We start from the raw sequence: 14332 nt of genomic DNA, 5'->3' as shown, positions 1-14332 counted from the left end.
AAAGTATGGTACTTGACAAAGTAGTCTACAACAATGACATTTTCTAAATCTTAAGAGACTGTATTTTATGGGGAGCTAGAGTAACACACATGTAGCAGCAACCAACTTGTCCTTGCTCTCCTCAAACCTAGAAATTTATCGAATATTGCGAAAGCAGACCTTTTATTTCATCAGAGTTGTAAATTATTCCTTCGCCCTGGGTTCAGATGAAATCTATAAAAATGCCTCATAACTGCTGTTTAGTGTTATGGTTTAGTTGGTTTTTACTACTGTGCCTTCCTCTGAAAAGTTAAGTCCACCTTTTAGTTAAGTTCACTTGGCTCAACCAACTACAAGTGTTCTTTGAAATTATTTGCCATTTCAGAAAGCAAAAAGGTATGCATCTATATATTTTCCCACTGAAAACCGTTCACATGAACCACAGCTTAGGTGCTCTAATAAGCAGGAAATGGCTTGCTTAAAAGTTTAACATGACCTTCGAGTAGCAAAGTCACCTGCTGTCCTTTCTGAGCCTGGTGTCATATGACATAATTGAACCAAGAGAATCCTGATTCATTGAAACGTTCTTAAACTTGACACCTTTTTAAAAGGAACACAGCTTTCTAATATTCCTTCTTTCGGTCTTTCACTAGAGAAAGTACGAATCTATTCTACACAGTTTGCCTCTCTCTCTATTTTTGCTGGTTCTCTATCATTTATTATATATACTGCATCCTGAGTACTGTCTGCCAGTTTTACAGTTTAGACAGGTGCTATGCTATGTTTTACTCAGTGAAGTGGGCTCTGCACCAAATGGTGATGTTCTTCTGGGATTATCTAATTAGGATTTCGCTCATCCTCTTACTTTTTTCTTCTAGAAGCACTCTTATACTCTTCATCTCATCTTTCCCTTTAATGATGTTATGCTTTTGTTTTCTATCACCTTTGAGTACTTGTCTGTTCCCAGATACCACCCTCTGGAACCAACCTTCTACTTTCTTTGGGAATTTAACCAGAATTATGATGATTTAACAAAATTGCCTCTATTCACCCTCAAGAAGAGCCAGCTGACATCATGATCTCATGGTATAATGTCCTGCTGTCTTCACTCCACACTAAGTATCCAATGATCTAACCATAATGTTGTATGATTACTCCCTACATATAAAATTACTCCTGACTAGTCCATATGTGGTGAACCTATTCTGGTAACTAGCAGTCAATGCCTCCCCCTCAGCCAGGCTCCTGAATCTTTTGAGCCTCAATGCAGCCTCAGATTCATGTGGTCAGCTACTTCAAAAATGAAAGGCCAGAGGTAAAAACCTTTAGTTCATTTAGCCAAAACCTGCTGCAAAGCTTCTAGAACAACAACAACAAAAAAATAGCAAAACAATACAAACTTCAGAACAAGCTACAAACTATCAAGTAGAACATGAGAATATATTTCAAAGCATATAAAGAACCTAAGAGCACCCTCAGACTGATTTTGTCAAATTGAAGTTATTAGAATAAAGCTTCATTGCACTGTCTGAAATAACTCACTGAGATTCTCAAAGCAAACATTATATGAAGCAACTCAGTTTTATAAATATGCTTATATTAGGGAGCAAGTAACAGTTTTTGGCTTCTTTTTTTTCTTTTCTTTTTTTTTGAAAGTGACCTTGAAAACCCCAAGACAGAAAAACTCTAAGAAACTTCTGACACTGTTCCAGGTACCCCAAATAGAATAAAAACAGGACATGGGAGACCCTGTGGCCCAGGGCTCCAAAGAAGCCAGTGCCACTGGCATAGAAACTGGTATGACATCCATCGTCAATGATGGCAATGGCCATGATCTGCAAGCAAATCACCAGTGGAGCCTTTCTTGCTTGGCAAGCCATTCTAATGTGGTCATTTTGTGGCTAGTCTGTATAGCCCTGAAAAATTATATCTGACACAGCCACCCACTAAGTAGCACGTTGTGGGGAAATAAAATGCTAGTCAGAAAGTTTAGTACTTCTTCAAGGAGTGACCTACGAAACCAGAGATCTTATCTTCATGATGATTAAAATACAGGCCTTCCAATCACATAACTGACAGAATTGAGTCCTGACATGTAACTAACTTCTGGGTGAGTTTTTCAAGTTTTAATGTGACTGAATTATGGCATTTGAATGCTGGCTGTAATGGAAGGGACTTCCATTCATCCTATGAAATGTTTGGGGTACTGGCTGGGGAACTGAAAGTTATTTTTAGGAGATAACTTTGCAGAATCTTCAGACTTGTAATGTATGTATCCTCAAACCTCAGTTGTGAGGCATGTGAACTCCCGCTACAGGACTTTTGGGGCGAGATCAACTAGTCATACATGAAAGAGCCTCAACAAGGTCTTCATGGTTCTAGTAACCTTAGCCTTAGAGAGATGTGGGCATATTTGTATGCATTTATTACACACACTAACAAATAAACATGTAAAAAGCATTTTTTTTTAATGTTTATTTTTGAGAGAGGGAGAGAGAGTGAGCAGGGAGGGGCAGAGAGAGAGAGGGAAACAGAATCCCAAGCAGTGCGCTATTAGCACAGAGCCCAACACGGGACTGAAACTCATGGACCATGAGATCGTGACCTGAGCCAAAACCAAGTCAGACGCTTAACCGACTGCGCCATCCAGGCACCCCTAGAAAACAGAAGCCTAGGGGTGCCTGAATGGCTCAGTCTCTCTCTCTCTCTTTCTTGCCCCCAACCTGCTCACTCTGTCTCTCTCTCTCAAAATAAATAAACTTAAAAAAAAAAAAAAAGAAGCCTAGATATTTAAATTATTACCAGCAAACAGCAAATTATCTAGAAGGAAACAAAACAAACATTTGGTGAGTGCCAGTAATGCCCTGGCCTAGGGCTCTTTCACACATACCTTCTCATTAACTCTCTAAAATGTCAAAATGAACTGAGATTTTCTTTTTTCCTGAAAATCATCTTGCCGGACTAAAATTAATTATTAAAGTTTCATTTTTCATAATAATCATGGAGATTAGGCAGAAACCTTTAACACCCACACAAGAGATGTATACAAACATGTGACCAGAAACCAAGCAAAAAGAGGGAAGTTTTTTCCCCAGCTGGATAAATCCTTGATCACATCAGTGAGACAGGAATTAGCAGAAACGTTGCTAAGTGTTTCTTCTGCCACCTATGCCAAAGAAACAAAAACATCTGCTTGTACCTGGTCACTAGGAATCTGCAAAATGGGGGGTGAACGCCAACTGATGTCAGTTCTAGCACCCTTGCGCCAGACTCCAGTCTCTGTTGAACAAGTTGAAAGCTGCAGCTGGACCAGCAGAGTGACACAGACTCTCTACTGGCCAAGCAAGATGGTCAGGGGTACACTGGGCTCTTCCATAGTCAGTGTAAGGGTAGTTAGTCTCTGCCTTAAACTGATGAATAAACATGTGTTATGTTTTAGAGACCACATGCAAGAGGTTTCTTGGAGGATAACATTATCGGGCTTCTACTGTTGTCGTTTTTATATACTGGGAGGACAAAACTTATTCCCAGCAGACAGAAAAAAACACGCTCTACCAGGCTGCAGGGACCACTTAGCAGAGCTGTGTCCGTGGGCTGGAAAATTGTTTCCACACCTGAGGGGGCAACATAGCCATCTCTCATACTTTACCATGCGAAAAGAGAGGCATTAAGCCTCTTAACTTCAACTGTGACAAACTGAAGTGGATTAAAGCTGATGTGTAATAATTGTTTATTCTATTTGGAATTGTTTGTTCTGTTTAGAAAACACATTGGAGGGAAAGACCTTATTCTAACACCTCCTGATGGCATTTTCCCTAATGGAAACACATGTTTTCAAGAGGACTGTCAACAGGAGTCTGGCTTCATCAATCTCTCTCTCCTTCATAAGAGAAACTGACCTCACATCAAGTTTAGGAAAGTTAAAACCTACTTTGCCTGCATTACTGATTGGTGGAAATGATCTAGTTTGTTGTTAATCATATATATTAAGAAATTAACATATCATTTGGATGCTTTTTGCTGTTAGGTGAAAATGCTATGTTAAAAGTTGTCTAAAACCCAGGCCAGATTCTGTTTCATCAGCTTTGAAAGTTTCAAAAATGTATTTTCCAGTCAAGGTGGTTATTGTGGCTATTATTTCAATTATAAGACTGTCAGGAAGTTTCCTATAAAATATTAGGCCTCTTGGATTGTCACACTTTAGAGCATGTGTTACATTTGAATCTTAAAATTAGATTCTTCCATGTACAAATTATGCAAATTTACTGGTATTTGATGAGCAGTTAAGAGAAAAGCAATGAGGAAAAAAAGGTAGTAATAACAGATTGCTTATGATGAGGAAATAAAATAGGATACAAGCCTAGTAGAAATTAATAAAAATTTACATTCAAGAATCACAAGTATAAACCCTTAACATGCAAGAAAAAAATACTAGATAATTATGCTCAAATGTTTCAAAACAGCAAGACAGATTTTGGACAGAGAAGAATGAGTAACAGAGAAAACCAAACAGCTGTGCAAAACGGAGTCACTACAAACCCATGGATCCGAACCTCAGGTGGCCTGCCTTCAGTGTGCCCAGCAATCTTTCCAGCTGTCCCTGTGGTGTCTCCTCCCATCCCTCCAAGGTTATTTTAATGTTCCATTCTCTCCTTAAGCCCTGTCTCCACTATCTTCCCACCAGCTCTTGACAGACAACTGGCTTCTAAGCAGAAGCTGGTGCCATCAAGAAGGAGCTCCTTCAACAATCGCCCTGGGAAGCGTGTCTGCCTCTGTGGCCGCCCGCACTGCTTCCTCTCCTAACTCCTTTTGTCCAAGTCTAACTCCTCCACTTGAGTTCAGGACCCCATCCCTTCCTCTCTTGTAAGGGCCTCCCTTTTCTTCAAAGGTGTACCCCCTGGGTTCTCACTTCAACCTTCTTTTCACTCTATACCTGTGCTGACCAATTCACTAGCCACTAGCTATGTGTAGCTATTTAAATTTCAACTTACATTAATTAAAAGAAAATGGTAAAAAGTCCAATCCCTTACTTGCACTAGCTGAGTGTGGCTAGTGGTACTGTACTGGACAGTAAAGAACACTGCCAGCCTCCTAAAAAGTTTCACTGGAGAGTGCTGTTCCTTATATTCTACCCACTCCTTGGGTGACCTCTCATTCATCTCTAAGGATTGACACTACAAATCTACCTCTGACTTTAACTTGTACCTTATGTTAAGACAGTAGATTCTAAGTATCTTTTAAAAAGCAATATACCAGTGGTTCTCAACAAGAACCAGTATATTAGAATCACTTGGTGGCTTTTTAAAAATACAAATACAGGGCCCCAGTCCAGGTTAATTAAACCAGAAACTCTAGGGAGTGAGGGTGCATTACATTAGTCTAGGATGCATTTCAAGAAAAACAAAATGGAGGATCTTTTTTTTAGGCACCTGAAAGCTTTGTCAAAGTAATTTGCTTTGGTGAGAATTCTCCACATAAATTCCCTATACACCAGTGCCACAAACCTCTCTCGTAACACATTTAGATAGTAAATAAAAAGTCAAATTTCTTACCTGTGTGATAAAATGTGAGAAAAAATAAAAGTACTCCCATGAACATATTACTTAAAAAAGTGACAACTCCACAAGTAATTCCTTCTGGAACTGGGTAGACAGTCTCCACAAAAAGCTCAAAAAATATAGGTATACTGCTATTCAAGAACACTCCCAGGAGAATGCAGGAGGCATATAATGTCACTAAAATGAAAACACAAACATTTTAGTTTCATGGTAGCAACAGTGAGTCATATCAGATAGATCTTCTGGGTATTCTCTTTCAGAAGTATCAACTCTGGAATTTCATATCTTTTCAATGGTAGTTGATAAAGTTTGACAAAGCATCACATATCTGTCAGCTCTTTGCTCAGGTTTTGTGGAGTAGATAGGAGAAGGTTTTGTTGCCAGATGACCATCAGGATTTGCTTTATCATTTTGGTTTGGATTACTTCAAAGCACAGAAGTGATTTCATCACTATAATCATTTCACCACTATAATATATAATTAAAAGGGTTCTTCTCCCTCAGTCACACTCCTGGCAGACAGAGGTTTACATAAAATACAGCAACTTAATTTGAAATCTAAACTCATTCTATAATTTTAAAGAAAACTTAAAATCTAAGAATAAATGTAAGAAACATTAAGTGTTCCTAAAAATTACATATTTAAAAGGACTGGTTAGTAATCATCTTCAAATACAAAATAAAAATATTTAGTATGTAACTCCCGGAGAAATGCTAAAAATATAACTAGTCTTCAGTTTTGGAATGAATTTTATGTCAACAGTTTTTAAAAAATACAAAGCTTTTTATATGTTAACAGAATTTAAATAAAAATTTAGAGAAAAAATTAAAAATATGTAACTTTTTAGGAAGATAGAAAAAAAATTTCACCCAGAAATGTATAATATATAGTGGTTAGGATCCCAGGTTAGCAATAAAAAGCCCATTAACCCTATTCTGTAGTGAAATCTTTGATCTTTGAATAAGGGCATTATTCTTATTCTTAGAAAAATGTCTAGGGAAATGCACCCCACTCCAAGGAATTTTTTCATAGCTACAAATGTTCATTATTTTAAATTTGAAGGTGAAAAAAGAACCAATGGGGTAAAAATGATATCCTATAGAACACATCCCTTTTGGACTAGTAAGTATATCATACCCATAGATAATAATGAGTAGAATTTATTCTAAGCCTAAGGTTAGCAGGAAAATACATTTTATTTTAAGAATTCTGAAGATCTAATTGGCTTTATTAAATGATTCATAACTGGGCAGCATCCCATCCAGCAAGTAGAGGGGAACTTTGGGGAAAATATTTTATTTTTTCTGGGAAAATATTTTGAATATTTGTTAAGGAAAAATTCTTTTTTGAAAATATTTATTTATTTATTTAGAGAGAAGGAGTGTGCCAACAGGGGAGGGGCAGAGAGAGGGGGAGAGAACCCAAGCAGGCTCCATGATGTTAGCACAGAGCCCAATGTGGGGCTTGATCCTACAGCCTTTGAGACTGTGACCTGAGCTGAGATTAAGAGTCAGACATCTAACCAACTGAGCCACCCAGATGCCCTGGATAAAAAATTTCTGTATAGGAACCTCAACTTCCATTTCCTCCTCTAATTACACTAGCCTTTCAGGATTATAAAATATTTAGTCATTCTAATAACACAAATAGCTGGTGATTATACTGATTTTCTTTGACTAGGAGACACATACGAAAAGAGAGAACAAAAGGATCACCGTGAATAAAGAACATACTACTGGCTAAAGCAGTGACCAAATTATTCACAGAATTAAACGGGAAGCATCTGATAGTTAAAATAAATACCACTTAAAATATGAAGTAACTTTCAAGATTCTTTTTTTTTTATTTTTTTTAATGTTTATTTATTTTTGAGACAGAGAGAGACAGAGCATGAACGAGGGAGGGTCAGAGAGAGAGGGAGACACAGAATCTGAAACAGGCTCCAGGCTCTGAGCCGTCAGCACAGAGCCCGACGCGGGGCTCGAACTCACAAACTGTGAGATCATGACCTGAGCCAAAGTCAGATGCTTAACCAACTGAGCCACCCAGGCGCCCCTCAAGATTCTTAAAAACAAAACCCCTCATGCTCACTATATATTTGCTAGACACATATCACATAAACAAATCAACACATTCCCCTTTTCACGTGACTCATTAGTGGGACATTTGGAAATGTAGGGATGGAATGTCATCGGTAGCTTTTATAGCATACTCTATCTACAAAACACTCTATAATAATTTATCAGCCAGACAGTGGTAATCAGAGCAGAGATGGCTATCGACCCAAACACAGATGAGTCTAAGAGTTCAAAATAAGAGAATATTGAAATAAATGCCAGGAAGAATCAATCTCTTAAGAACCAGGAAGTGCTACTTCTAAAGATTCACAAACTACTAATAGAATCAGCTGTTTCGCACTCTCAACAATAGCCAAATTATGGAAAGAGCCTAAATGTCCATCAACTGATGAATGGATAAAGAAATTGTGGTTTATATACACAATGGAATACTACGTGACAATGAGAAAAAATGAAATATGGCCTTTTGTAGCAACATGGATGGAACTGGAGAGTGTGATGCTAAGTGAAATAAGCCATACAGAGAGAGAAAGACAGATACCATATGGTTTCACTCTTATGTGGATCCTGAGAAACGTAACAGAAACCCATGGGGGAGGGGAAGGAAAAAAAAAAAAAAAGAGGTTAGAGTGGGAGAGAGCCAAAGCATAAGAGACTGTTAAAAACTGAGAACAAACTGAGGGTTGATGGGGGGTGGGAGGGAGGGCAGGGTGGGTGATGGGTATTGAGGAGGGCACCTTTTGGGATGAGCACTGGGTGTTGTATGGAAACCAATTTGACAGTAAATTTCATATATTAAAAAATAAAAAAAATTAAAAAAAAAAAAAAAGAATCAGCTGTTTCTAGGAAACACGTTTGGAAATAATCCTTTTGACATTTTTATGTCTGAAATATACCCTTACATGTAGTTTGTAATCAGGCAAGTGAAAATGAAAAATTACCACAATATGTATATAACAATTGCATGTTGTAAAAGAAAGAAAGAATGATAATGTAATGATAAGGATATACAAAAAGAGGACTATCAGTATGAAGTCTTGAAAAGAGAGGTTTGGTTTTATCGATTTTTATCAAGCATGGTACAAAAAAAGAGACACACACACACACACACACACACACACACACACACACACACAGACACAGAATTTCTCAGAGAAGCAGAGCTTGGTGAAGCAGGGGGCCCCATCTGAAAACTCAAGATCATCCAACTCCCTTGGTTTCATTTCATGTTCATTAAGAATCTTATGATTTTGGTTTCCTAGGTATCTGAATTCTGGAAAGGGAAGAGGAAATCTTTATCACTGGAAATATTAGACTTCTATTATAATTAAACATTGTTGATAGAACTGTAAATAGTTCATCTTCTGATGGTAATTTGAAAATGCTTTTCAAAACAAATAATGCACTTACTCTTTGACCCAACAATTCCACTTCTAGGTATTTATTCTATAGCTATGCAGGTACAAGATTATAGAGAACACTCATTGCAATATTGTTTGTAGCACAAAAAGATTATAAATAAGCTAAGTGTCCACCGATAGGGGGTTGGTTGTTTAAAAATGTATCAAACATCAAAGGTGTATTATGCAACTATTAAAAATGGAAGTAACTCTGTCTATACTGATATTAATGATATCTAAGGTGCGTAAGTGAAAAAGGTGAAGAGTGTTATCTTTTTAAAAAGAACACATGCACTGCTGTTTGTAAATTTATAGAATTCTCTGGGCAAATACCTAAGAAACTGACATACAGGGTTGCCTCTAAAGAGAAAAACTGGAGGCCACAGGAGGGTAGACATTTTCATTTTATACCTTTTTCCTATTATTTGAATTTGAATTATTTACTTTGTGCGTATCTTAGCTATTTAAAAACAAAAGAACTGGGGGCGCCTGGGTGTCTCAGTCGGTTGAGCGTCCGACTTCAGCTCAGGTCACGATCTCACAGTTTGTGAGTTCGAGCCCCGCATCAGGCTCTGGGCTGGTGGCTCAGAGCCTGGAGCCTGCTTCCGATTCTGTGTCTCCCTCTCTCTCTGCCTCTCCCCCATTCATGCTCTGTCTCTCTCTGTCTCAAAAATAAACATTAAAAAAAAAAAATTAAAAAAAAAAACTGTATTGTAAACTAATGAAATAGCAGCTGATCCAACCTGCCCCCCCATGTAAGTTTCTTAGCTCACTGATTCAGAAATGGCTATCACTGAGTGGCAAGACCCCTAGACCTAATGTCTACACCTGGGAGCCATGTAACTCAGCCCTTGTGCAGGATCCTTGACACAAATATTCTCACTTCATTTTATAAGAATTCCTATTACATGTAGGATAGACGAGCTAAGATGTGTAATATAACTTCAGAGGCCAGTAATCAAAAAGCCAAGTATTTTCAGGGTGCCTGGTGGCTCAGTTGGCTAAGCATCCAACTTCAGCTCAGGTCATGATCTCACGGTTCCTAAGTTCAAGCCCTGCATCAGTCTCTGTGCTGACAGCTCAGAGCCTAGAGCCTGCTTCAAATTCTGTGTCTACCTCTCTCTCTGCCCCTCCCCCGCTCGCGCTCTCTCTCCCTCTCAAAAAATAAAATAAACATTAAAAAATTAAAGAAAAAGCAAGTATTTTCATTTAATTCTCTCACTCTTGGGGTTTGCTTCTTCTATTATATAAAAATGATGACCAAGAGGTTGTTTTACACTGGATGGATGTGCTGAAATCACTTGTTATTGCATAAAGGATCAAAATAGTTTACATAGGAAAGGGTTAAATTAAGATCATTCATAATCAAAGTGGGGAAAAGTAGCTGTGTCAGGACTGAATTCATATACTCCCCAGTGCTCTGGGACATGCACAAAGTGGAAGCCGATTTGAATTTGACTTTCATTTGAGTTTTTAGTTTAGAGTCTGATACAGTATCTTTATACACTGGTTTGTCTGATCCAGTGGGTGAATGTCATCTACGAAAAGTCAGGCAGACAAGATAATTTCCTGCTTGTCAGAGAGGGCTCAAACTACATAATTGTTAAGTATTTCTATGACTTTTTATGATACTAAAATTATAATAAACTGCCTTTCAATTAAAAAGTCAAGGTAATTTGGCAGAACAAATACAATGCTGATGCAGAGTTTTTTCAAAGAAGTTAATAAAATTTCACAGGCCCACAATTCAAACTGCAAAAAACAAAGTCCTGTGCAACACAGAATACAGTTACAATGGATGTGTTTCAAGAACACAAATTGGATCATAACCCTGAAACTACTACCTCCCCCACTCCTGCTCCCAATGGCAAACCAAGTCAGTTAACCTTAGGGACATAAAACTACGTATAAATAAATTTTTAGTAACCCAAACACTCAAACCTTAGGTGTCATAAAATAAATCACAAAATTTCAGGTAAGAACTATTCCCATTCAACATTTAATGAGATTCTTTTTTTCATTATTATTATGTTTATTTATTTTTGAGAGAGAGAGATAGAGTGCGAGCAGGGGAGGGGCAGAGAGAGAGAGGAAGACACAGAATCTGAAGTAAGCTCCAGGCTCTGAGCTGCCAGCACAGAGCCCGACGTGGGGTTTGAACTCACGAAAGGTAAGATTATGACCTGAGCCGAAGTCGGACGCTTAACTGACTAAGCCACCCAGGTGCCCCAACCATTTAATGAGATTCTTAAGATATCATTAATAACGAAACAATTTTCAATCTTGGGTTTACATAATTTTTAAGGCATTTTTAAAGCTGTTTTCAAATATATTATATTTGATCACCTTATCGACCCTTTGAAGCAGGTAAAGCATTTTACAGATGAAGTGACGAAAGTTCTGGAAGTCAAAATGACTTATTTGGAAACAATGTAAATTAGCTTTGCTAAAAATAATATAATTAAGGTGTACAGAATCTAGCATGAAGCCACTGTGTCAGACTGAAAAACAAAACAAAACAAAACAAAAACCCCCAAAACCCCAAACAAGACTTGGTATTTCTTTTATTCAATCGTATTCACACAAAAAGCATGCTTCCCCAATCTGTGTTCAGCACTAAAAGCTTGAAGTGACTGAACATAAATAAGCTAGATGACAAAATAAAAAACCCAAAAAGTTACAAAGAAGATGAACCTTAATCATGATACATGTAAAATGGGTTCAAAAATGATTGTTTAGGTATTTAATAGGGAAAACATAAGACTTTTTTCAAAACCATTTATCAGGCACCTATTTTTTGTAAGCCACTATGTTGGAACAATAAATAGGACACACTGTACTGTATCCTCAAATGACTCCTAACCTAAAGGAATATGATCGACAGCTATTGGCTTAGTAGCCATTTATATGCACAGTGTGAAGAAAATAATTATACTTCATTCTTTTTTCTTAAAAAAAAAAAAAAGCTATGTCTAACCACGAGAAGCAATAGCCCCCACTATCAGGTGCTGAGTATAGCAGGAAAAGTGGGCTGAAATCTATTAGCAATAGGTTTTAAGGAAAACCCTGACAAAGTATGGTAGGTTTAGAAGAGACTGATTGTGGTGGTCAGTTATGGGAATCCATGTTTGATGAGGTCAGCTTGTGAGAACTGGTGGATGCTTAGATTAAGGCTAACGTCAGACAAGACAGGTATAATGTTTTGAGGGTGTCAGTGGAAGAGGGAGGGAGCTGACTTGCCCTGTGGGCTGTGTTGCTCCAAATCAGCTCTCTCCATAGGAGGAAGAATTTCCCAGGACCCAGAGCTGATAAACAATGGGACAGGGAATGGCTTCCTCATCCAGGCGGGATTCCAGTTGCAGTGAGATGGGCATATCTCTGGATTGTAAGCGAAGAGACTCACTTATTGAATGATAAGTTATACCAGATGATAACTGAGGTTCATTTAAGCAGATCAATAACAAATAAATTTAGGTAGACAGCCTAACTAAAACTAAAACTAAAACTTTCATAGGTGCTTCTCAGTAGATATGAATAATAAAGACTTTCTTTCCAGTTTTATTAGGAAGTATTATAAATAAGAAATAAGATTATAAAATAAGTACAATAAATTTTTATCATGAAAAGTTTTAAGGATTAGAATCAAGAAATTTCCCTGAAGAGTTGGTTTATTAATATACTTTATTGGATAAATTTTATGATTATGCATACTGACTAAATTTTATTTTATGATAAAGTTAGTAAAGCTACCTGGGAATTATTAGATTAAACCTTTATTAAAAATATTTCTACAATCTAAATTAACCTTGATATTGCATTTGAAAATACTCCTTCAGGAAATAAAGACACACGTATAAAGAGAAACAGTAAACATTCACAATATGTTTGTTCATGGGTTTTAGGTGTGTTGAATATACGGGATACACACATACATATGTACACACACACTGATATAACATTTCTATATTGTTGAGCTGTGCCTCTCTTCTCAGCCTCAGATTTTCTTCCTAAAAATGATTGTTGTGGCCTTCATGATCTGCCACTGATTAAAACATGCAGTACATGAAACCGTGGTTTCAAAAAAGTATAGGGCATATTTTGCTGCAATATTCATTAATAGCAATGACTTTATTTATGTTATTATTTTATTTGTGTCCCTTGTTTAGCCTCTCTGTTGGCATAGGTTAGTCCTATAAAGGCTGACAGTTATGTTTAGAGTCTCTTACGGTGGAAGGCAAGGTAGTTATCTTGCAGAAATGAAGCACAACTAATAACCCTTTGAAATAGTGGGCCCAGAGTAGAGATTGGTTGTACTATATCAGGTAGTATAGGTATAGGTTTATCAGTAACTTTTAAGTTCCCAAAGAACTACTTACGGTTCTATAGAAGGCAATGCACAGTTGTATCACGGAACACTGATCACCTGGTCAAGCCCTCTATCTTTCAGAAACAGAGTCTGTTTACAGACTCATTTCTCTTCTTGAAAATCTCCATGGATAAACATTATGTTATCTTGCTCAATAGGTCCTATCAGCATATCATGGCTCTTACATTTAAGATTTTTCACAAATCCATTTTCTTCCTTTAATCCACCTTCTGTTTTTTCCTTCTTGATGACAGAATCATGAACATGAGTAACAGTCACTTCTAGTTCATAAAGTTGGAAAGAATAATTAAGTCACTTACCTACCTTTCCTTAAAATCCCTAATTTCCTTAAAAGTGTGCATATTATAATCATGCTCATCATCCCTTTCTGAATTTTCTCATTTCCCCTCCATTTTGGGGTAAATGTATGTTTTTATTTCTTTGCATGCTGTTAAAGTGGGACATAATTATCTTAATAAAAGCAAGATACATGAAAATATATTAAGAGGATCACTCTCTACCCTATACATGTCACATGCCTTTCAATACAACCGAGTATATTTTCTTTCTTCAAATAGCACTTGAAGTCAGCTTGTAGTCACCTATCATTGTCAAGGGGCTCGTGTCTAGCTTATCTTTCCCCCTTACTCCTCACTCACTATCTATGTCTGACTTTGCCACTGAGGCCTTCCAGTAACTTGAATTAGATAAAGAACCTCCCAAGGCCACTTCTGCTAAAACTCAAATTATATTGTTTCAGTAAACTCAACACCAAAGTGCTAACATTTTTCAAAATGCCGTTTTCAAAGCATTTATCTGTTCAGTGAAAAATGACTGTGTGAGTTGTGGCAAACGGGGCTAGATGTCTACTTTTCAGATAAGGTGAAATGCATTTTCATAACTTTGTATATAGAATATGCTTCAAGATTTTGAAACTCACATTATCTAGT

General features: G+C 37.2%; 1 protein-coding gene across 1 annotated transcript in view; it reads right to left on the bottom strand.

Moving 5' to 3' along the window:
* The window catches only part of SLC49A4 (solute carrier family 49 member 4), an 86894-nt gene that overhangs the window by 10586 nt on the left and 61976 nt on the right, over positions 1 to 14332 (bottom strand). Inside the window, exon 8 of the mRNA XM_015544801.2 lies at positions 5532 to 5714. Coding sequence (XP_015400287.2) covers positions 5532 to 5714 — 183 coding nt within the window. The remainder of the gene's footprint in view (positions 1 to 5531; positions 5715 to 14332) is intronic.

The sequence above is a fragment of the Panthera tigris genome, chromosome C2, assembly GCF_018350195.1.
Source record: "Panthera tigris isolate Pti1 chromosome C2, P.tigris_Pti1_mat1.1, whole genome shotgun sequence".
In the NCBI taxonomy this organism is placed as follows: domain Eukaryota; kingdom Metazoa; phylum Chordata; class Mammalia; order Carnivora; family Felidae; genus Panthera; species Panthera tigris.
This window is presented reverse-complemented; position numbering and strand designations above follow the sequence as displayed.